We start from the raw sequence: 23421 nt of genomic DNA, 5'->3' as shown, positions 1-23421 counted from the left end.
TGATTACCATTTTGAAATACATTTACATATTATGTTCTTCCTAAAAGGTTATTTAAATTAAGAAAATGCCATTTATACTGAGTGAACAACAGTAAAATATTCCAGATGAAAACAAACTAATGAAATAATCATTAAATTCTCCTGAATACCAGAGGAAAATAAATCAAATGTTGAAATCCACCAAAAATTACAATTCCCATGTCTATTTAAAATGTCCCAAATGTTCTCTGTAGATACTAAAAGGAGTTCAATCAGTTATGGGAGATATAGAGGACAAAATTACCTTGTTGGTAGTCAGGAGGATATTAAAAGTTCATCATTCATGGAGAAAACTCCACAAGATCAACATACATCTATATATTTATCAGGTAAAACATATACTTTATAAAGTATTTATTGATTTTTGAACCTTTCGCTCTATGGAATAATACAAAAAAACCTTAAAGATCATTTTTATTATGCAAAAATTGGCAAAAATAATGATCAGTGTTTAAAAGAAGACAAAAAACGTTCTCTCTAATGAAGGCGGACATCACTGAACATCAGTTGTGTTTGCATGACGGTCAACAAACAAGACTATTTTTAGATTTTCACCAATACAACTCCCTAAATCTTCCATTTGGTTCTGTGTCTGTCATCATAGTAATGGATCATAAAATAATGTGTCGTAGTAACATACTATTTTTAGCTGTAACTAAGTGTAAGGTATTACTAATCAATTTGATTTTTTTTTTTTTTTTACAATTCAGTTCAATTTATTTATATAGCCCAATATCACGAGACAATTGCCTCATTGGGCTTCATGAGATTAACTGTACAGAAGAAATAAAATGAGTCGAGTTACTTGAGTCATTTAAGTAACTTGTGTATTTCAAAAGACAAAATGTTATATTTAAAGAACAAAACTTTAGCGAATAAAAAAACACAATTCAAAGTATTTTTCAACTTGTGGTTGGTAACTTTTTAGACTTGAATTACAGCATAAACTTTCCCAGTCTTAAATGATTTTGTTTCCTAAATTTTTTGTCAATTTAATATCTTTAGCAATCTGTTTTTAATTTACTTTCTTGAAAATTTTCTATTTTTTTCAGGCATTTAGGTTTTCTGTTAGGTGGTGCGTTGTCGTTTATTTTAAAGTAGATAATTTATATTTTTTTGTTGCTTTCTAATTGCTTTTTGGGAGCTTTTACCTAACTTAAAGTAAACTAGTTTTAATATTTACAGCCCAAATAAAATGAGAAACACTTTGTGATACATTTGTTACCTCAGTACAATACAAGTATTCTACTTTAAGTGGGTATTTCAAAAAGTAACTTAATAGTAACAGATTACAACTTTGAGTAATTAAGGTAAGGCAAATGATTACTTTGGGAATTATCAGTAATTTACAGGTTGAATGTTTCTCAACAAATTTAATATTTTGGTTTAGAGTTTTATTTTAAAAGAGGGACTTAAGAGCTCAAAACGTTACAAATGTTTATGTTTACAAAGCATTCATTTTTATTTTTAGCTCTAAACAACCCAACGCGTCACGTTTTTCCATTTCCAGCAGTCTTGCGAAATACAAACGCCCGAGGACACCTGAAAGCACCGCAGGGTCGACGCACCTCCGCGCGGTGATTGGTCCTTTCCCAGAAAGCTCCGCCCCCAGAGCTGTTGAGAGGTGAAACAGTTCCACGTTGAGGCTCAAACTCCGGGCGGCATCAGCTTCTGCCGCTCTCCGTGTGTGTACAGCGCTACACCCCTCCATACTTTGTTTGTTTGTTGTTTAAGGCCCGCGAAACATGACGTTCAGGGTTAAAAAGGTGAACTCCAGCGGGCTGGAGAACGGAACCGCACCTCGAGACAGCGACATTTATTTCCCTTCGTCAAAGTCGGACAGCTGCAGGACCGCAGACCCGCCGACCAGGTCCTCGGAGATTTACAACTACAAGACCCTGGCTTACTCTGGGGGGACCCTGCCAAGGAACTTTAAAAAGGTAATTCAAATATTGATAATTGTACTTCTGGAAACTTTAAAAACTAGACTTTAGAAGAACATCCCGCCAATTATTGACTATTATTATGGTGCTAATTATGAGTTACTGATGAGCTGTAGGAACATCAGCTGGAGGGTCAGCAGTTTTTCTGTCCATCATTTTATTTTATTGAATAATAAAAAAAAGTTTTTAGTGGTTTTAGAGAAAATTACACATTTAGACAAAATCCGGCCCAGATTTAGCCAGCCCCACTATGGGGTGCAGGTAAAATATTGTGGGGGGTTGCCAAGATTTTGGGGTGTCTTGTCCCTCCAAGCCCCTAAAATGCTTTGAAAACCATCATCATATCAGTTATCCATCCTCCATGGATCTATTTGATCCCTCTGGATTTACCAGGTTTGGGACATTGGTTTGTTCTTTGTTGAGGTTGAATTTATCATTATTTTGGGAATGTCATAGCATTTGGGGCCTTAGAACACAGGAGTCCTCATGTGAAGTTGGAAGAGTTGTTCTTTGGTAGCAGATGGACAGCATCCGTACAGTGTGGCTCACAAACCCACTAGTGTCCAGCAACAGGAGCCAGCGCCCCCCTTCCTCCCCTACAACACTGCATTATGCACAGCCAGTGACGGGGATCCTGTCAGGCCACCCCCAGTGAGTCTCCGTGGGTCTTTGGGAATAAATGCACTCATTCAAGGGCCAGTCTGGGACAATTCTGTAACATAAAGAAAGCAACAGTTTTACTAGGCGGCACAAAGCGGGCTTTCATTGATTGAGTTGGAGCAGAGGTGCATTGATTTGGGTGATTTTTGGTGGAGAAACACCTTTCTTATTGACACAGCCAGGTAGAGGGCTGGAGGGGGGAGAGAGGCTGGGTTTCCTTCAATGCTGTCATTGTGGAGCAGCGTTCACCACAGTGTCTTGTGTGTTTCTTTTAATAGCTTGCACAGAGTGTGGAAGAGGACAAAAACCCTCAGTTGGGTCAATAGTTGAACCCCTCTGAGGCAGACACGAACGCTGTACTCCTTGCTTTGTTTTCTTCAAGGATGGTTGAAGAAAAGTACAAACAAACGGCACGTGTGCGGGTTCAAGACCCGACCGACCGGTCCACGCCCGGCCGGTGTGTCCGGGTGGAGTTCGAGGGAGGGGTGGGGGGTGTCCTCTCGTGCGTAATCTTACCCGAAACCTCACGTTGGCGTCTTGACAGACTTTCGTTTTCTCCTTTCAGGGTGGCGGGCCGCAGAAGTGGAAACCTGTGACGACGTCACCAGAACCGCAGAGGTAGAGGCTGTTGTATGAACTTGAGTCATCTTCTTCTTCGCACACGGGGAAGTCTCCCTCCACGCCATGCGAGCGCTTCACGTCCACCCGGGGATCTTTTGCGGTCGCATCGCTTGCTCAGTCTGACGTTTTCGGGGATTATTTCAATTCTGCCTCAGCTTTATGAGACATATTAGGACGATGAACCCTCAGTTGTGCAGATTGTGTGTCGGCCCGTGACGTAAAAACGCTGCTGAACACAGAGGAAGTCCTGTGCAGCCGGCAGAGAGACCCGCTTATGCAATTCAGTAGGATGCACGCAAACTGTCTGCCTCTTTCCTACAATACTACTATTGTCAGAAACGAACGAGAATTAAATCAAAAGTGTTTGAGAAGAAAAAAATCATCTGGATTATTTTGTAGTTTTAGGAAGTAAGTGCATCTGATTATTTAAGTTTATAGCAATATCTGGAAAAAAAAGATTAAAACAAAGCTATTAGCTCACAATTTAACAGATTTATTATTAGATTTTTATTCTTTTGTCCCTGTTAGATGTTGCATCCCACTTGTTTTTCATGTAAATCCAAGCAATCGACCCATTTATCTGAACAATCCACTTATTTTTGGGGGTATATTTGAATTTTTTGTGTCTTTATTTTCAAGAAAGGTGGTGCTTCTCGAGAAATCCGAAGAGGAGACCTTCGGTTTTGAGATTCAGGTGAGAAAATAAAAGTTTCGGTTCTTTTTTCTGCATCCATCTTTCCAGTTAGTTTGTTTTTGTTTTGGTGGACCTGAAGGGTAGTCATCCACTCTTTCAGGTAAGTCACATGACTCCAGCATGAAGGTATTTGTTGTGGCTTCTTCCCTCCTCCCAGCCAGACTCGCACGCATCTCCGACCTCTTTCTTCACTGCCCTGAAGCACCACCTCCCAGTGTATGCCCTGTCATTCCGAGGCCGTTCTCTAAATAGTGTTTCAGGAAGGATTCAAGCATGTGAGCAAAACGCAGATAATGCGATTCTTCGCTCTTTAGTCGAAGTTCCAGTGAGTGGAGAACTTCCAGGGAAAGACGTTCTGTTCTATTTAGGGTTTCTTCTCCCGCCCTTCCTGCTCGGCCGCCACCAGAAGGAAGCGAGGCCACGAGAGGCGGACTGAAACTTGGCTCTTCCCGATCCTTTTCCTCCCTCGTTTTCTTCAATGTTGAGCTGATGAACTGCCATGTAAATGCAGCATTTCCCTTTCTGAATTATATTTGCATGTTTGCCCTTTCGGAGGGAAGCCGGTAGCTACAAACATGGGCAGATAGTTATCTTAAAAAAAAAAAAAATTCCATCCATTCTATCAAACAAGCTGGATTTTATCAATATAGGCTGGTTTATACGTGTTCATGAAATAGTTTTTTTTTTTTTTTTTACTTGAGTAAAGATTTCTTAGGAAAAAGCTTGTTGATGACTAATAGTTTTTTTTTTTTAACTCTGTGGGATTCAGCTTGTGACAGAAATGAAAAAAAGATTGTGCAGAAACATGTCTCCAGGACATGTTTCTACCTGCTGAGGAAGCTCTTCATAACATTTACATTACTTACCAAGTGCAAGAAAATGCTGAGTCATCCTATCACTGGTATAAACTCCTGTTTTGAGACTTTTTTTTCCCACTCTATTATTAGAAAATTTGTATTTGGGGGTTTTAAGTTTGTGATATTTGAACTTGAAATGAGAGTTTATAGAGCTTTAAAACTTGCTAAATGAAAAAATTACCACAAGTCCTTCAAAATAGTTTTCAAACATCTGCAATTGTCAACTTTCCGCTGAATTTTGTCGACATCTGTGTTTGCATCACACTTTTCCGTCACGGCTTCCTCGTGTCTGTTACCACATTATTTCAGCTGCAAAAAGACATAATTATTGTTTGGAAATTGTGAGATCAAGAATGCAGAAGTGCGTCCTGTTTTATTAAATGGGATTCCTCTCTTGTTGTAGACTTACGGCCTCCACCATCAGGACCAAAACTCAGTGGAGATGTGCACGTTCGTCTGTAAGGTGCACGACAACAGCCCCGCTCAACAGGCTGGACTCAAAGTTGGTGAGTGATCTTTTTTTAAGCTATAATAACCTGAAAAAGCTCTAAATCCAACATGAAGTGTAGTGCGGATTTCGGCTGAACCTTCTGTCAGCATCATATGTCAACAAATCGGCTCATGACTTTCAGCTTGTGGTTTAGCTGGTTGGAGGAGATAAAAATGTGACTATTTTCAGTTTACAAAAGGTTTCATAAGCTGATACTTAGTAGATTCTGCAAACGTAGATTAATGTTTATCGCTCTAGTTTTAAGCAGTAAAGAACCTTAAATATGCTGTGTTGGTGACTTATCTGCGGTCTAGAAACAGTTTGGACGGAGCGTTTAAAGCGAGAACAGTGAAGGTGAAGATCGTCTACTTTCTTTTATCTCACCTGAGCGTGTCCCGTCAGTTTCACTTCCTCGATTGGTGGCGTGCTACCTGTATTGTCCCTTTTGTCCAGCTGTAAACACAATGACTCACTTTCTAAGTATTAAACCTCCTGACTCACTGCTTAAAGTCTAAACACACTAAGGATTTCAAATAAAGCACGTGCTTTCATTATACGTGGAGGACTGAAACTCACGCTTTTGTTTGAGGCTTTATGTAAAATTTGGCTTCACCTCAAGTTTCCCGAAGTGACAAACTAATTGGTTTTACGATCTGTGTGTGCAGGAGACACCATCTCCAGCGTGAACGAGGCTTCGGTGGAAGGGTTTCTGCACAAAGACATCGTTCAGCTCATCAGGGCGTGTGGCAACAGCCTCAGGTGAAGCAAAGCAGCTCCTGCTTTTTCGACCACGCCCTCTCAGTTAAATATATTATTAAAACATGTAATGATGCTAAAGAAGCTATTATTTATTAAGACCCACCCGCATGAAAATTGTGTTTTTAACAGGTTGTCGTAGCAGTTGTCTGATAATGAAGGACATATTTAAAGAAAATTAGGCTCAATATGTATTTAGTCAGATTATAATGAATAATAATTTTAATAAAGTTTGTAGTTGTGAAGCTACAATTGGTGGCTTTTTAGGTTAAATGTTTTTCTTGTTTTATCAGATGCTATCTTTGTAGAAAACAGTTGGTGTTTCTCATCGTTTCTGCTGAGAACTTAACATCTTCAAAGGTTCCTGTTTTTTATATATATTTATATGTGTGTGTGTGTAGAGGGAACTGGACAAACATGGGTTTTTAGGTTTTTTTTAGTCAGAACTTTTGTCTCCAAATAAAGCCTGGCTGAAAAGACTGAATGAAATCAGCAATATTTTCAAAAACAGTCTTAAAGACTGAAGAACATCGAGTTTAGAGCTGTTAGGAGCAGAAATTAGAACATCTGTGTTCATGTTTTGCTCTTTTTTTTTGGCAAACCAGCACCACGAGTTCCCCAAATTATGATTTTTGAAAATAAATAAAAAAAATGTCATTTATTTGATTAAAATTGGATATACCTTGATGTTTAAAAAGATTTATTTATCAAAAGCATCAATCTGAAGATGCTTGAGATACAGTTTATACTTTTATAAGGTGACAATTTTTGAAATTCAGGCTTTTTTTTTCATTAATATCTACTTCTATTATCTACTTTTCTGGTGTTTTTCTATCTTTCTTAATACCCAAAGTGCCCTACAGTCCCACACTGATGTGTAGAAAGCTGAAAAGGTTCTGTGTTTGTCATTTTGCTGAGCAGGAGTTTAATTGGGACGTCCTCCCCTCCACACCCTCTGTTTCTGCTTGTAAAAGACCAAAGTCACAATTAGTGCTGCTCAGCTGTCAGCTTCCAGAGCTGCTGCTGCATCGGAGCACCAGGCTGAGATCACCAGATCATTTACACAACCCGACTCCTCATAAACTCCCAAACTCTTATGAGTTGTTCCTCCACTCGGGTTATTTGAAAGAATTAGCCGCGCTGAAGTGTCGGAGTGGAAATGAAGCGGGTTTCATAACTTCACCGCTTGTGAACTGTACCCACCACTGACGCATGAAAACGCTTCTTAATGCAGAGCAGCTTTTTTTTTTTAGTTCTGCTTTCTGCATGTGCTTTTAAAAGGGTTTCCTGTGAAGGTTAATAACTGTTTTCTTCTTGTTTAGGCTCGACACGGTTTACAGCGACTCCATCCGAAAAGCCGAGCTGGAGGCCCGTCTGCAGTACCTGAAGGTGAGTGCCTCTTGTATTTTCATAAATACCGATGTTTTCAAGTGACACACGTTACATCATGTGAAACTTACACCCTCACCCCCCCGCCACACCTGTCCTCCACCTGTTGCATCAACTTAAACTGCATGTGAAGTAGCTCGAGCTTTGCCCAAAGAAAAGAGCAGCTGCTCGGCAGTAATCCGTCCAAACACAGCTGCATCTCTCAGACTTTAATCCAGCTTTTTTTAAAGATCATCCTGCTGCTGAACACCAACATCAACTATTAAACACAGGGAGTTTGGATTCTGGGCTTTCAGATAGTGTGACGTATTCAAAAAAATCAATCATTTCCAGGAGTAAAAACATATAACTTGTCACAACGTACACAGTTTATGATAATAGATCTGGAAACACAAGTATAGTTTCCAGAGAAAACACTGAGACCTCAGTCTGACCTTCAGGCCGAAGGCTTTTCTTTCAGAATATCAAGGATTATAATCTTACAGAGTCCGTCAATCTGCAGAAAGTAATCAAGTCATTTCCGAACAATAAAGTTTTTAAATGGAAAGCCCTGAGAATTCCAGCAAGGTCAAACAGTAAATGAATCATTTATAAGGTAAAATAATGATTCTGTGCTGTCAGAATAATGTGTATGTCAAACCAGGACAGAGATCTCAAACAAAACTTCAAGTTTACATATAATTATAAAAGAGAATCATTTCTAGGTTTTTCGCTTCAATTGATTCTAAAGCTGCAGAGTCATGCCTTCTACTTCCTATAGAGACATGGACATGACATTAAAAAAAACTAAAAAAAAATAATTTTTACTTTGACTTGTAATTTATGTGCTCAAATTGGTATTTTGTGGCCAAAAATTAGCCTTCTAATAGTCTTTGTGTGCACAAGGTGTCATTTTGTGGTCACAAATGAGTGTTTTGTGTGCAAAACTTGATATTTTTGGCCTTTTGTGTGCACAAGTTCGCAATTTGTGCGCAAAACTTAGCAATTCGTGTTCACAAATAGCATTTTTGTGCTTGATTTAGCATTTTGTGTCCACAAACAAGTATTTTGTGTGCACAACTTGACATTTTGGGCTAAAAATCCAGCATTTCGTATGTACAAGTTAGTATTTTAGTATATAGTGCAAAATGTTCACTTGTTCACATGTCATGCTAAATTGTGTGTGCATTATTTGTCACATGACTAGGTTAATAACTTGTTAGCACTTTGAATTGTTCACACGTCATGCTAATTTTTACGCTTAAAATGCTAGCTTGTGAGCACTAAACTCTAACTTGAGGGAGCAATTTATTATTTTTTCCTTGTCATGTCCAGGGTTCCGTATAACGCTACCTTTTCTCCATTTTTTTGTTAACAATTAAAGCTTTTTAAAAAAAAATCTACAATGTATTCATGTATCGTTTCTTCTGTTCTGCAGCAAACGCTTCACGAGAAATGGGATGAATATCGCTCATTGGTGGTTCAGGAGCAGAGGCTTTTTCATGGTAAGCTGTGAGATTTAAGTTATTTTAAATTTATTAATTTTCACACATTTTGTCTTGAATTCCTGTTCAGCTATGTAGAAACCATTTGTGTGTAGAGCTTTTATTAAAGACCCAATCCGGTGAAAATGTGTATTTTCTATATTTTTAACACGTTCTTGTTGCTTTTTTCTCATATATAAAGAAAATTAATCATAATATTTTATTTCTGAGTGTTTTTTGTGTTTATTCTATGAGTCTCTCGTGAAAACTAAAAAAATATGTCAAATAATGCAACAGAAATGACTGTAATGCGTTTCTTGTAGATGTTCTCTGGCTTGTTGTTTCTTTTGTCCTCATGCCGACCCTCTTCTCTTGCAGGCATCGTGATGAGTGACGCGTCTGTGTACGAGTCCCTGGAGTCAGCAGGTGTGTACGGCAGCCTCGGCACTCCCAGTCCCAGCGTCCAGAGAGCACTGCGGGGCACCGGCAGCACCAGCAGCAGCGCCAGCCTCCTCAGCGCCGCCACCGATGACGACCCCCTGTACCAAACCTGCCTCTATCATTCGGACGGAAACATAGACTCTGAAAACGCAGGCAAGAAGGAACCCCCAAAGAGGCAGCAGCGTCTCCGACCGACCAGCGAATTCTTCTCGGCTGCCAAGACCCACCTGACCCGCAGCGCCAGCACTCGCAGCTACGTGAAGGAGTCCTCCTCTTCCTCGGGGGACAAGCAGGGATCACTGAGGAGGAAGCCCAAACAGAAGAGCTTCCGCCGGCGCATCCTCAAATTCATCCCAGGCTTGAACCGACCGCTGGAGGAGGAGGAGAGCAAACTTTGAGCGCCAGACAGACAACAGAAAGACTTCTTCCACCAAAGAATAAGGATTGGAGACCAAAGTCTTTGCTTGACCAACAGACATTGGCTACATTCAGTAGCTGCCAGTGTTTCCGACCTGTACATAACTTTTGTTTGTCTTGCTTTCTAAGTTATTTATTTATTTTTACACGTTCTGTTCATATACAGAAAGAAGGACACGTTTGGACTGTTATTTTTTTTTTGTTTCTCTGCATCTACCTTTGAACCCCAGGATAACTGTGACTGAACAACAGGGTTTTGTAAGAACTCATTGGTTTATTCAGACTAGAGCCTGCTTTATTTTTCCACCCAAGTTAACGGTTTCTAAAAATAAAAAAATGTGGCATTTCCACTTTGTGTTTTCCTTGTTATCTGCAGAGCTGAAATGTTATTTATTTCCAGCAAACTGTGACTGTTAGTGGGAACTGGAGCGATGTGTGTGAGCATGTTTCACAAAGATATCCATCGGCTTCCATGTGATTTTTAAATATAGTCTGCGATTACAGTTCCACGACTCCTTCACCGTGCAAAAATACTATAACTCCAGTCTTTAGAGGCCAGTGTGTGGCTTTGGATGCTTTCAGGCGTTTTGTGGTGCGAGGTGATCAGAATGGAGGCTGTTGTATCGGCTCTGACACAGTTTATTGTTACTTTAAAAGTGAGGAATGTGCAGAGAAAGGCATGACCCAGAATTCCAAGCATAACCGCTTTCTTTCAGCTCCCGCAAACAAATTCTGATTCCTCTCCTCGCACGCTACTCCATTCCCATGGTGGACTCAGTCGTCCAGGAGTTTGTTGAGTATGTGTGCGTGTTTAGGATGGAGGGGGGGGGTTTCTCAAAGTTCTTTTCATTCCTGCGTCCCAGCTGACCCGTGAGGTCATGGTGGTCACTCTCTGCAGCGCTGATCCCTTTTGTCCTCTGCGGCGCATTCAGAGTCGGTGACGATGGTGAGCCGTGGTATGTGTTGGAGCAGGAGCCTCGTCATGCTCGCCACACAGAGGTGGGGAAGCAGCAGGGAGGGGGGCTTCAGAGAGGATGCTGGTACAAAGGGTTGTTATGCGGGCTTGCTGGTGCATAAAACATGGACCGAGAATGAATGGGCTCACTGCATAACAAGAGGATAATTAGTCAAGATGATCGCACGGGAAAAACAATGTGTGAGCGCCATTTCACAAAGACCGAGAGTCCAAACGAGGATGAGCTGATGCTCGGCAATTAACCCGGCAGGAGGTCAGCACAGGCGCACTGATGCTGTCTGCTGAAACAACACAACTGATTCAATGACTTCAGCTTCAGCTGTTTGGTTTACGCAAGTCAGAGAGGATTCCTTAAGTGTTTTTTTTATACAACAAGAAATGCGAAGTATTTGTTAATTAACTAAAACAATTGACTTATTGATTTTTTTCTTTCATTTGCAATACAAAACTCAAAATTCACAAAGAAACCCTCAAACTTTGACGCAAATTTAAAATCTATGTTCTGCTCTTTAGACTTTAAACCAGTAAAGTATAAATAAAAAAGTATCCTAACATCTGATACTGAAGGTTCTATGGGAAGTCGTCTGAACCCTTTTACTGTTCGCTTCGCACATATTGGGCGTTTGACGAGTGTTCAAGAACGCATGTTTAGCTCATGGCGTTCAAAAATTAGCATTTAATTAGTCTTTTGTGCATCAAAATTAGCATTTTGTGCCCACAAATAAGAATTGCTTGTATAAAACTTGACATTTCAGGCTCACAAACTAGCGGTTTGTATGCACAAGAAAGGATTTTGTGCGTTAAAAAGTATTTCTTGTGCACAACTTGACATTTTGGGCTCACATACAAGCATTTTGTGAGCATTTCGCACAAGTTAGCTCTTTGTGCGCAAACTTAGCATTTCATGCTCACTGATAAGTATTTTGTGTGCACAACATGACATTGCGAGCTCTCAAGCTAACATTTTGTCCACAAAAGAACAAGCAGATAGGGGCCTCTTTTTCTTCTTCGTTGTCTACTGTTTTATCAGCACATGTACGCCACATACTGTTGGAAGAAGCTTGGTTTAAATCTTGCGATTTGAAATGAGAACAGTTTGGTTTAACGCTAGTGTCTTTGCAATGGCAGACATGGATTACCATCAAGAGAGTTACCTTGGTTTGTCTTTATTTGAAAAACTAACGGATGTCGTCAGGCTTGTTGTCATGTTAACCAAATCCATATACATCCCTTCTGATCCAAGTTCTCCAAGAAAATACATCGTTGATTATCAAAAATCTATTTATTTGGTCTTTTTTTAATGAATTTCTTGCAGCTTTGCGGTAAAAAAAATGCTTTCTGCTCTTTGCAGATGATGTTCTCCTGTGGCTTCATCGAGCGAGGACCTCCAGAATGTATTTTGCAGCTGAGTGTGAAGCGGCTGGGATGAGAATCAACACTGGTAAATCTAAGGCCGTGGTTTTGACCAGAGAAAAGTGGTTTACTCTCTCTGGGTTGGAGGCGTATTTCTGCCTCAGGTGGAGGAGGTAAATATTTCGGGGTCTTGATTGGAACCATTTAATCTGATATGCCTGTCAGTCTCTGACCTTGAGATTGACAGGTGGATTAATGCAACCTCCGCATGAAAGTTTCACATTTGTTCAGTTCAGTCTAAATAATCCATCATATGAAATATCTCTTTTTCAAACATTATCTAGATTATAATCATTTTCTGTAACATTAAATATATTTTGCTTTGGTTGTTTTCTTATGTATAGAATATTTCGGATGATATCTATGATTATGGTTCATATCTCCTTTAAACAGTTAAACAACTATGCTTTTGCTGGAAACTTTGGCATACACATGATCATTGGCTGTCTCCAGAGAATGCATGATTGCAAATGTAAACCATGGAGTTGGCACCAATCATATATTCTGTAGATATTACTGTGGACTACAGAAGAGAAAAGACATTTTTAGTCATTAACATGAAATGAATTGCCTCCTCAGGATTACTGCCATGCACACAGCTTGTTTAATTTCCTCGTGGATTTCTTTGCATGTGAACCAAACCCACTTTTGGACTCAGTTTGTTCCTCAATGATGCAACAGAAACTAAAACTTCCTTAGGAGCCAGAATTAAAACATTTATTATGTCATTTCCAGTACACACACCGCGTGAACTTTCTCTGATCCTGTTTGTGGTCATCTCTATAAATGATCAGAGAATAATCTTAGGTTGTGATAGCTCAAGGTCTTATTAGCAAACAACAATATGCAAATTGACTCAGCGCCGTTTGTTGTTATGAAATAGAGGTTTGCAGAAGAGGAAGAAGGAAGTCCTAGTCTACCAGACCAGAAAACTCTTTCTCAAGCCTTGTGTGCGTCACAGTTTGCGATGGCCGTTTGTACCCTCAGGTTCCTGTCTAATTCTCCCAAAAATACGGAAGCAACTTCTCAGTTCGATACTTTCAATGGCTGTACTTGCTTGCAAAAATAGACTGGTGAGATGTTCTCACGCAAGAAATCAGTCTGTCTGAAGCAAAACTGTCACTGAAAAGGGAAGTTTATTTTGCCACGGTGAAGCGTGGTGGTGGGAGGTTATGGCTGATACAAGGGTAGGAGCATGTGTGGGCTGTCAGGCAACAGGATGTACGTGAGAAATGTGCCGGAAATCCACCATAGAGATAAGAAAATCCAGTTGACACCAGTGCCTCCAAGCGTGTTTCTGTAAGTCGGTGTGCCATCGAAAGAAGATGGACGAAAGCCTCATGGAAAAGAGGAGATACAGTATCAGAAAGATAAAACTGATCAGAGAAGGTTAAAGAGAGGTATCGAGTTAGTAGGAATTACATCTTTCAGCTGTACAGCAGAAAGTACAAAAATGTTAACTTTCAAAACTTATTCCCTTTTTTTGGTTCAACTTTTAATGTAGCTGCTTTATGTCCTAAAGTATATTATGTCATTTTTAACCAAAAAACTGTGATCCACTAATTCACAATCTCTTTATAATCACTGGGTATGAAAAGGTATTTTGTCTTTATGTAGTATTTTTTTTGTGAAGTTACTAAAACCAACAAAATGTTAACGCAATCTTCCAAAAATGTGGGAAATAGATCTTAAATAAACAAAAATATAATGAATAAACTTTAAAAATGTAATTTTAACCCTTCAAAACTTGTAAATAAATCCTTGATTGGGATAGGATTAGTGTTTAAAATCCAACAAATCTCCTTTCTTTTAGAACTTTTATAAGAGTTACAGAGATACTGACTGTATTCAAAGGACACTTTCACCAGGTTTAGACATGTAATCCAAATACTCGTGCACCATGAAATGCTACACGGCTAAGAAAGGAAGTCGAGTGTCAGTTTGGCAGTTAATTGCTCACATCGCCAGACGTTGTCAGTGAAATCTGATCAAACAAACACCCACGCAGACCTGCTGATAAAAGCCGATTATCTGAGGGCGCCGTGCCCTTCTTTTCAGAACAAAACCACTTCTCGTGTTACATGAGCTTTCTCTGGTTTAATTTATGCAAGATCCTTTTTTTAAAATTGTATTTTCATAATCAGGATCAGGTTACCGACAGACCCAAAGATTATGAGACTGAATTTTACCAAATTAAAAAAATTAATCCAGTAGATACCATTAGTTAGATGAATAATAGAGACGAGGAATCTTAAGACCTTTTTTAACTCTTCAAACTGATGCTAGAACCTAATGAATAACTGGAATTTATCAGTTTTTTTTGTTGTGGTAAACAAAAGATATCCTTATCTAGGGACAGTTATTTTTGTTGTTAACATTTTTGGCAGAAAGACCCAATTACTCTAAAACTAAAATTCACCTTCACCCAGGAGTGGGGCTAGGGGGGCAAAGGACAAGCAGCTGCCCTCCCAGCAAAAAATATTACTCATATTAGCAGTAAATATTAGCATTATTAGTCACAAAAAATAAGAAAAAAATCTATAAGCTTCTTTAAGCATTAAGCTACATTCACATCGGCCGAAGCAACACAGCCACTTTTAATAAAAAATGCCAATTTAAATATTAAGTTATTTTTGTGTAACCATATTCCAAGCAAAAATCACAGTTTTGGGATATAAATATCCTAAATTGGTAACAAAATGTAAAGTTTAAGAATAAAACTTCACAATTTGTAAATGAAAATATTAAATATTTGTCTTCAAAAACTGTTTTTTTGCTTTCAAAAAATATTTTTGCATTTGCAACGGAAATGTTTTCAGATGTGTTGTCTCTCAACTCGCTTACGATGAAGTAGTTAATATTTCTCATTTGGAAATTATGAAGTTTTATTCTTGAAATTTTACGTTTTGTTTGCAATTTAGGAAATATTGATCTCAAACTGTGACTATTGCTTGCAACATGGTGGCACAAAAGTCACTCCGTATATAAATGTCTGTAAACTTGCGTTTCGGGCTTCTGTGTTCAAAACTCTTATTCAAACGTTGCTTTAGAAATTTTAAGGTCCGATCTCAGACTCTACAAACAAACTGGGTTTTCACTTTTTTCACAAGTTCAACCAGCTGAACTTTCGCTCCACCTCATGTAGTTCTCTCCACAATTTAAAATAACTTGTATTTAAAGGAAAACAAGCTCACTTCATTTATTTCGACATTTTCCGCAGTAGGTCTTAGAGCCCTTATGCTTCCATGTTTTGTATAATTTACTGTACTGGAAATCATCCTCAAAGGTCTGTTCATTTACTGTCTTTTTATCAACTTGTGGATGGTTATAATTTAACCAAAAGTATTGCAACTGATAGGGGTGTGCATGCAAATGAATCAGACTCCACGCACCAAGAGATAATTCTTTCACTTGACTACACATCTGTGCATCAACTTCAGTTTTGACCAAATTATTTCAGTAAAAAAAGACTAACATATTAGGTAAGAAATAAAAGTCATGCTTAAGTATGTTTTTTAAATTTTGGTAATCATTCATTTTAATGTTTTTAAGTTGGAAATTTCACTTTCCTTTATTTTAATGCTGCATGGGGAAGGCCATAAAGAACAAAGCTCTGTTTTCCTGATACACCTGTGTGCTGCTGCCTATACCTGATACCATGAGTGACAGTGAATCACATGACAAACGTCCCCTGGCCAAACAAAATCTGCTTTAGCAGAGCTCGTTAATGAAAAATAAAAGTGATTCTGACCATGACCAAAAATAAAACCCATGAACTGATGTAAAGCTGCGTTCACACCGCCCTCGACAACATGCGTTCAAGAGGCCACTCCCAATGTAAAGTCTATGTAAACAGGCGTAAATGCACGTTTCTGGCTTCTGTGTTCAAAACTTTCTTGTTCATGTATCCCTACACAAGTTTCTACAACGACGACTATATAATCACTGGACATATCAACCCCTCCCCTCTAAAGTTCCAAATTGGAAGTACATGCTGGTTCCAAGAAGTCGAAATCCCATAGACTTCCACTGAGAAATAGACAGCTATTACTCAGTCATTTTATTTGTCAGAATACCATTCTTGTTCTGATACTTTCTTCTTAGCAACTTCTTTCTAATTCTGATTTTTTTTTTTAAGATATTTGTTCTTCATCAGAAGTAATTGAAGTTATAAACTGACCAATCAGATGCCTCTGTTAAAGTATTTGGTGTCTGCTGGCCTCCACCTTGAACGTTTGATAGATAGATTCTCCAAAGTCTGCTTTCAGTATGGACTTGGAACAAACTCACTCATGATTGGAGACAGTAGTTCCTCTAAAAACATGACTCAGACCGACTCAGACCAATCTCTGTCGCCGGTTTTCCAAATGGCGGCTGCTGTATCGGAAGCCACGGTGACGGCTTTTGCCTGATTTCATGAGGGCTGGAGGTAAGGCCTTTTCTATTCTCGCTTTGTCCAGTGAAATAATATGTTAACGGTTGAAAGTCAAACCAGGTAAAACTTTGACCTCTCAGGGACTCGGATTTGGTAGTGACATGTGAATGGTGTCCCTTCTTTTTTTAAACAGAAGTCCCTATCATTCATAAACTGATCACCAAGGATCAATGTTGTGATTTGCTCCGAGTCAGAATTCTATGACACCAATTATTTCATATGTCTGAATAAATATTTTTTTAAAAAGTCTGGTGCGAGATTCACCAGATTTGCATCACTTTGACATTTCACACCAAGCATCTTCCAACTGTAGGTGATGGACATGCCCTGGTAGTAGGTGAGACAGTCTACTGTTGTCACTTGACTAACCACTATTGACACACATAACAGAGGTTTGGAGCTAAAATAAACTCAGCTCAAAGAATTAACGAAGAGAGATCCAGATGGTTCAATGAAAATCAATTGTCCAAGTCTTAGATACCCCTACCTGGTGCTCTGAAGTCTGCTAAGCAAAGACTCCTGGCCTTGACCAGTCCCCTCAAGAGGTACACAAAAGACAAAGAAGCTAGATGGATGAACCAGCTGTTCATTACTCAACCTGTGCAAGTGTAAGCTCAATGGGAGGGTCATGACTATAGAGTAGACCCACCAGGACTGGACACTGACCAATGCTGAGAAGTGGAGAAAAAATCCCACATTGGTCTCTGACTGGTGTTTCTGAGAGAGGAGCACTGCCACCTCCCTGAACAGAATCCAGTGACCATATCAGAAATAAAAAAAGAACATCTGGTACAAAGAACTGGACAGCAGCGGACCCTCATACGCCCCAATCCCTTTCCCAACAGTTATATTTTGTCCCTCAACCTCTTTGGGATTCTCAAAAGGAGAACAGATTTTATTGCATTTAGAAAACAACAATACCTGTTCCTTCGTGCACCATTACTCACTTAAAAAAAAAAAAAAACTAAATATATGTTCTTGCTTCCTGAAACAGTGTAACTGAATATCTCTTTGTGGTTCCATGCAGCTCATGTGTCAAAGACTTTACAGTTTCAACAGCTGCATGCAGATAATCCAGTTCAGACCAAAGACTAAATCAATGATTTATTTGAAATGTTACCATTTTAGAAAAACAAAGTGTGGAACACTGCAAAGTATCAGTCCTGCAACTGATATGGAACGATCAAAGCGTAATGGTTCTCAGGTTATTTACAGAGTGATGTGTCTGAGTCTGTGCTCATTGGATGGAAAGCGTGAGTCCAGATGGTGTGGGATGGGCTCTGCACTGACCGTTCAGCTGTTAAACTGGTTCCTCTTTTCCATGATGGTTTTATGATGTTTGAGGACACAAAGTTGGATAAGAAGCCACCTGTTAGGGACCTGCTTCCTGTCTGACACATGCACGTCCACACATCCATCTTCATAAGGACACTGCACTCTCATTCAGTACAGCCAACCCCTGAGTCTACTAATAGGTCAGAAAAAGTATTGTGGTAGCCATACTCTCAAACAACATAGTTAATATCCTTTTTTTATTTTAAATGAAGCTGTGTAGGTTTGTTCGTCCATTTTTAAAACCTGTTAAAGACCCACTCTAAAGACAATTGTGTTTTCTTTTTCTTTAACATGTTCTTTTAGCATTTTTCTTATTTTGGAGGACATTTATTAAAGAATTTAAGATTAAACTGTGTATTTCTCTTATTTAAATCATGATGGATCGGGAACGGATGAAAACCTGCCTTTCAAGAAAAGCTCTGGTTTGATGCAGTGACTGCCGTGGTCAGACCCCGATCTCCTCCAATTCTAAATCCCCCACTTGAAGACAAATGGATCCATTAATGTTTTAATTTCCTTGTCAAAGCTTTACGGGTGTATAGCTCTGAAATTGCTCACTGTTTTTTGTTATGCTAATGTTAGCTTGGACTTGTGAGTGGCTGTTAGCTAGTGGGAGAGAATGTAAACAAATGGATGCTGGGATATCTACATCCATTCCACCCGTCCCACCCACAACTCAGAGATGAATTTCTAATGAGGAAAATGTCTTAAAATGATTTGAATTTGGGTAAAAATGGTCTAATCACCATTAAATTACCACTAGGAATGGTGTTACAATAGATACAAATGTAGTTGGAGTGGGACTTTGTGTGCTCTGAAATCCTTTACATGTCTAAAATGTGTTACATCTGTGACCATCATTATGTGTCAGTTGTTTGTCTGTGTTTTTTTTTTGTTGCTCATTTTGGCCTCTTGTTTTCAGGACCTCGCCATTTTGGTCAAGACCAATAGGTAAGTGTGTTGAGTGGCAAAGGTTAGCTAAGAAACAGTGGAACACTGAGAGGTTAGAAGACAGAATTACAGGGAGATGCAGCACAAAGGGAATGTGGAGGTGGTAAACAGAGGACATTTGAGGACTTGTATGACAGGCTGGACCCAAAGGAATGAGAGGAGGATAGGTACAGGTGAGGCAGAGAACCAGAGATGGAAAAATGTGCAGCAATTTAGAATGATCAAGGACAGAGATGGAAATATGCTGACAGGTTTCACTAGTGTGATGGAAAGATGGAGGGCGAAGTTTGAAGATCTGATGAATGCGGAAAATGTCGAAGATGTGGCTGCAATATTTGCTTTGAGGATGCTTCTGGACAAGACCAGAGAAGATCAGAATGACCCATAGTGTGTCTTTGTGGATCTTGAGGAAGTTTTTGAAAGGATACAGAAAGAGGAGCTGTGGATTAGAGACAGGAGGCTGAGCTGGAGGTAACAGAAGTGAAGATTTTGAGTTCTTCTCTGGGAGTTACGAGGATAGATAGAATCAGGAATTAATTCATCAGAGGAACAGATCATATCAGATGTTTTCAGGGATGAATGCAGGGAACCAGACTGAGATGGTTAGAAAACACTGAGAGGAGGAACAGGGAGGATGATGGTCAAAGGATCCGGAGGTTGAAGCTACCAGGAAAGAGGCTGAGAGGAAGCCTCAAGAGGAGTTTCATGGATGTAGTGGCAGAGGACTCGAGGGTGGGTGGTGTTAGAGGGGAGGATGCAGAGGAGAGTGTTAGATGATTTGCTGTGTTGACCCTCAAAAGAAGCAGCCTAAACACAAAACAAGAAGGCCAAAGACGAAGAGAACTAAACAAAGAACAGATTTTTTTCTAACCAATAAACACAAACTGGTAATGTATTAAATATTAGACATAATTTTAGAACTTTAATAAACCTAACTCCCTTTTTAATTGCATAAAAAACAATGAAAAATGTCAGATCAAAACCAAGTTATGGTGAAATCAGAAGGGATCTTGCAATATCACCAATCCCGTAGCATCACCCAATAAGGGGTTGTATGAGAAAAAAGAATAACATTCAGGTTTTGACCGAAGAATTTAATTGCAAAGTTTGTTTAAGTACAAGCCTGGGTAAGCTGTACCCTATAAACTAACAGAAGAAAACCCAGGAACAGAGAGGAACACAACTAAAGCCAGATAATAGACCAAATTATTATGATAACAAAAAGTTGGAAAAAAATATCTAAATATAAAAACCAAGCAGAAACAGCTTGGTGACTTTGCGGTAGAGTGTCCGGCCTGAGACTGGAAGGTTGTGAGTTATAAACTCAGGCTGAGTCATACCCAACTCTCTAAAAATGGGACCCAGTGCCTCCTTGCTTGACACTCAGTATAAACAGGTTGAGTTTGGGGGTTAAACCACCAAATGGTTCCCGAGCGCAGCTGTGTCTGCATCTCACCCCTCCCCTATGGGGATGAATCAAATGCAGAGAAAAATGTTCACACACCTGGGACTTTAACTTTAACACAGAAAGTTCTTATAAATTAAAAACTGGAAACCAAGCTTGAAAACACAGCAGCACTTGCACAAACACTAATGACTAGTGGCCTGAAGTGAACCACAAAAAAGGGGAGGAGTCACAGCCAATCTGCACAGAAACCAAACCGGAAATCAAAATTAACGACCAAAAAGCAAAAACCCAAGACAAACCATGACATTGTGGAAAGTCAGTCTTGCTGGAAGTGGTTGATTTTGACAAACTGCCCTCAAATGCACCATGTCACAGTTAGAAATGAATTGTTCAATGTTTTCATACGGTAACTAAAAAGAAAAAGCTTTAAAAGCCAATTTCAGAGAATTTAATTCAAGATTCTTTTAGAAAAAATTGAAAAATATACAAAAAATACACATGTGTTCAAGTCTAATTAATTTCATTTTAAATAATGTTCAAAAACACAAATTTCTTATGAGGCAGTTAATGAAGAGGCACAATGATGTAGTCATTCTTATTTTAACTATACAAAATAAAATAAAAACAAGTTTAACTTTCTCTATAAACATGAAAAATAAAGACTTTTTTGAACCATGTCTTCATCAAAAGTTTATGAACTGTTCTCCACTCTGAAATTAAAGTTCTGGTAACTGGTCTTGACTCCAGGAAAGAAAGAGCCTTGAAACACAATGGCAGGAAGTGTTGCAGTTCATATCTTTAAATACATCGCGCAGTTTGAAACTTCTTTGTGGTTCAAATTCATTTTTTGTTTTAGTAATCTTGCAGATTTACAAAGACGCAAACGTTAGATTAAAAGCCTGAGAATGATCAGAGTCGCGTCTTCCTGTCTCCAAAGACAGGAAGTGGCGAGGATCAGCCTGTCGTCATATTTCTTTCCTCCAGAAGATGTGGAACGCACACAGGCTCCACGTCCGCACTGACAGAGCGCCACGGCACGCTGTCCTCATCTGTCACTTGGACTGATGAAATGGGCACGCTCGTCTGTGGAGTGTCTGGACTCCAAAATATGCTGGAAGCTTCAGCGCTTGTGTGGAAAAAAAGAGGAAGTTGACTCATTGTGTTCTTTTTCCAGAGCCAAGTTTGTGGAAAAATAAGAGGATGGAGCCTCTAGAAAAGAATCCAACAGTGGTCAGCTGGTGGTCATTGTTTGGGTTGACAGAACTGTGATAGAATTTCTCTTTATGAGTTTGAATCTGACAGTAAATTGTTTTGTAGTGCCCACTTGCTCCAAACCTAATATAGACTCAGTCCAAATAGATAGAAATGACTCACGTGTGGTAATGACCACATCAGACTTCTAACTGAAGGGGGGGAGGGTTTGACGACAGCTAAAAAAAAGGGATCTGCGCTGGTTTTTATTTGCTACTGAAACTGCTTCAGCGTGTTGTTTTATGTTTGAAGTGTGAGCGAAGAACAGAGGAAGTTGTGTTTGTGTCTTGTCGCTTTGTGGTTTGCTCTGTCTGGTTTGTACTGCACGACCAAGTCAATTCAGACCTCCACGTCTGAGTCATAGACACGCGCTTCAAGTAGAAAGCAGAAACAGTTTATGCTTAATATGACAGCCACAAATGAGAGCATCTGGGTTTATTCTGAGGGGGTTTCACCTGCGTCAGTAACACATGCCCCTGAGCCCACTGCAAAACAATCGTCCCCCTGACCTTAAACAAGTCCAGGAAACTTTCCATCTGGAAACACAGGAGGAAATTTGGAGAAGGAAATAAACGTCAAAGATGAAAGAGGAGGCCAAAAATCAGGCAAGAGCCAATTTGAATGAGTCACCCGTGGCAACTGTCCGAAGTCTGGAGGGTAATCAAACAAAAACAGGCCCCTGAGGTGGCAGAAACGCAGGTCTTGTGGCGGGGAGTTCCTGGTGAGCCACTTGGCCTGGACCTGAATTTGAGGCCTTGTGCTGTTTTCCTGTAGGAGCCGTAAAAACATTCCCCACCCTCGTTCTCGCCCCAGCAAAAAACAACAAGAACCACAACGACATGCTCTAGAAACCAAAAGAGATGCCGAAGCGAGGAGCTGCAATGTGACATCACTTCACAGTTAGAAAGTATTTGCACTCAATTCTGAATAACATAGGTACTTTCCTTGAGCTTTCTTAGTCTTAGACTCCCTCTGTAGAGAAGTGTCACATCTATTTCACCTCAAACTGTCTTCAAAGGTTACCTATAAAAAGAAACCATGACTCTAAAATGAAAAAAACATAAGTTCACTACTTTATTTTACTCTTTCACTTTGTCACATTTTCACCTTTTAAGTTGTATTCTAAAATGCCATATTTCTTAATCCAATAAAAAAGCACAATAAAAACAATTTTTGAGCACAAATTAAAGAAAATACACCATATTTGACTTGCTTTTGTACTCCCAATAAATAAAACTGTCTTATTTTCCAGAAAGCTGAAATTTTGTAAAAATGTAAATATTTTGCAGATGAGTGATTAGATCAATATTTCCATTAATACTCTTGTTAGGAATGTGTTTAAAAAAGACAAGGACTAAAGATTTTTGCTTGTTTTCAAATATAAAGTGATAAAAATATATTATAATAGTCATTTCGACATTCATTTGTAGCACTTTACCAACATGTTTGGTTATAATAAAACAACCCAAAAAGGATGCAGGACCTAAATGGTTACAGAAATGAAGATGTTAGAAACCTCGGGTGATGCTTTCAGGGATTCCAGGAAATATTGGGTTTAATTTCTTTAAAAAAAATGTTTAATGACTCGTTTTATCATGCAAACTTTGTGTTTTCTTATAAAATACCACACCACATCATTGAGAATTTTAGGATTGATCAAATTCTCTCAAAAGAGAAAAATGAACTGATATTGTAATCCTGCTATTGGAAGGAATCATTAATAAATTCCAGCCCTGACATCTGAGCAGCATCATCAGCAGACAGTGTTTCTGGCTGCCTCCACAGATGTGAGATCAAGCTGCTGGATGCGTCCTGAAGCTGGCGGCTGCGCAGTGACACCAGCAGATGTGTCTCTGAGACAGTGGGCTCTCTGGACGTGGGC

The 23421-nt window shown here is 39.3% G+C and overlaps 1 protein-coding gene across 1 annotated transcript; it reads left to right on the top strand.

Moving 5' to 3' along the window:
- The first annotated feature begins 1642 nt into the window (after positions 1 to 1642).
- Positions 1643 to 10120, top strand: tamalin (trafficking regulator and scaffold protein tamalin). Its single transcript, XM_024294110.2, has 8 exons — positions 1643 to 1979; positions 3208 to 3260; positions 3903 to 3957; positions 5218 to 5320; positions 5970 to 6063; positions 7383 to 7449; positions 8867 to 8933; positions 9291 to 10120. The coding sequence occupies exons 1-8, from the start codon at positions 1785 to 1787 to the stop codon at positions 9749 to 9751; spliced, it is 1095 nt and encodes a 364-aa protein (XP_024149878.1). The 5' UTR covers positions 1643 to 1784; the 3' UTR covers positions 9752 to 10120.
- Positions 10121 to 23421: the final 13301 nt, after the last annotated feature.

This window comes from Oryzias melastigma, linkage group LG7 (genome assembly GCF_002922805.2).
Source record: "Oryzias melastigma strain HK-1 linkage group LG7, ASM292280v2, whole genome shotgun sequence".
Taxonomy (NCBI): Eukaryota; Metazoa; Chordata; class Actinopteri; order Beloniformes; family Adrianichthyidae; genus Oryzias; species Oryzias melastigma.
Note: the sequence above shows the minus strand (reverse complement) of the source record. Positions and strands in the feature narration are given on the sequence as shown.

Bases quoted from the DNA above. Each gene is read 5' to 3' on its own strand.
- tamalin (XM_024294110.2), top strand. From the start codon at position 1,785: ATGACGTTCAGGGTTAAAAAGGTGAACTCCAGCGGGCTGGAGAACGGA. The intron at 3,958-5,217 runs GTGAGAAAATAA...CTCTTGTTGTAG, and splicing joins CCTTCGGTTTTGAGATTCAG to ACTTACGGCCTCCACCATCA. The intron at 8,934-9,290 runs GTAAGCTGTGAG...CTTCTCTTGCAG, and splicing joins GGAGCAGAGGCTTTTTCATG to GCATCGTGATGAGTGACGCG.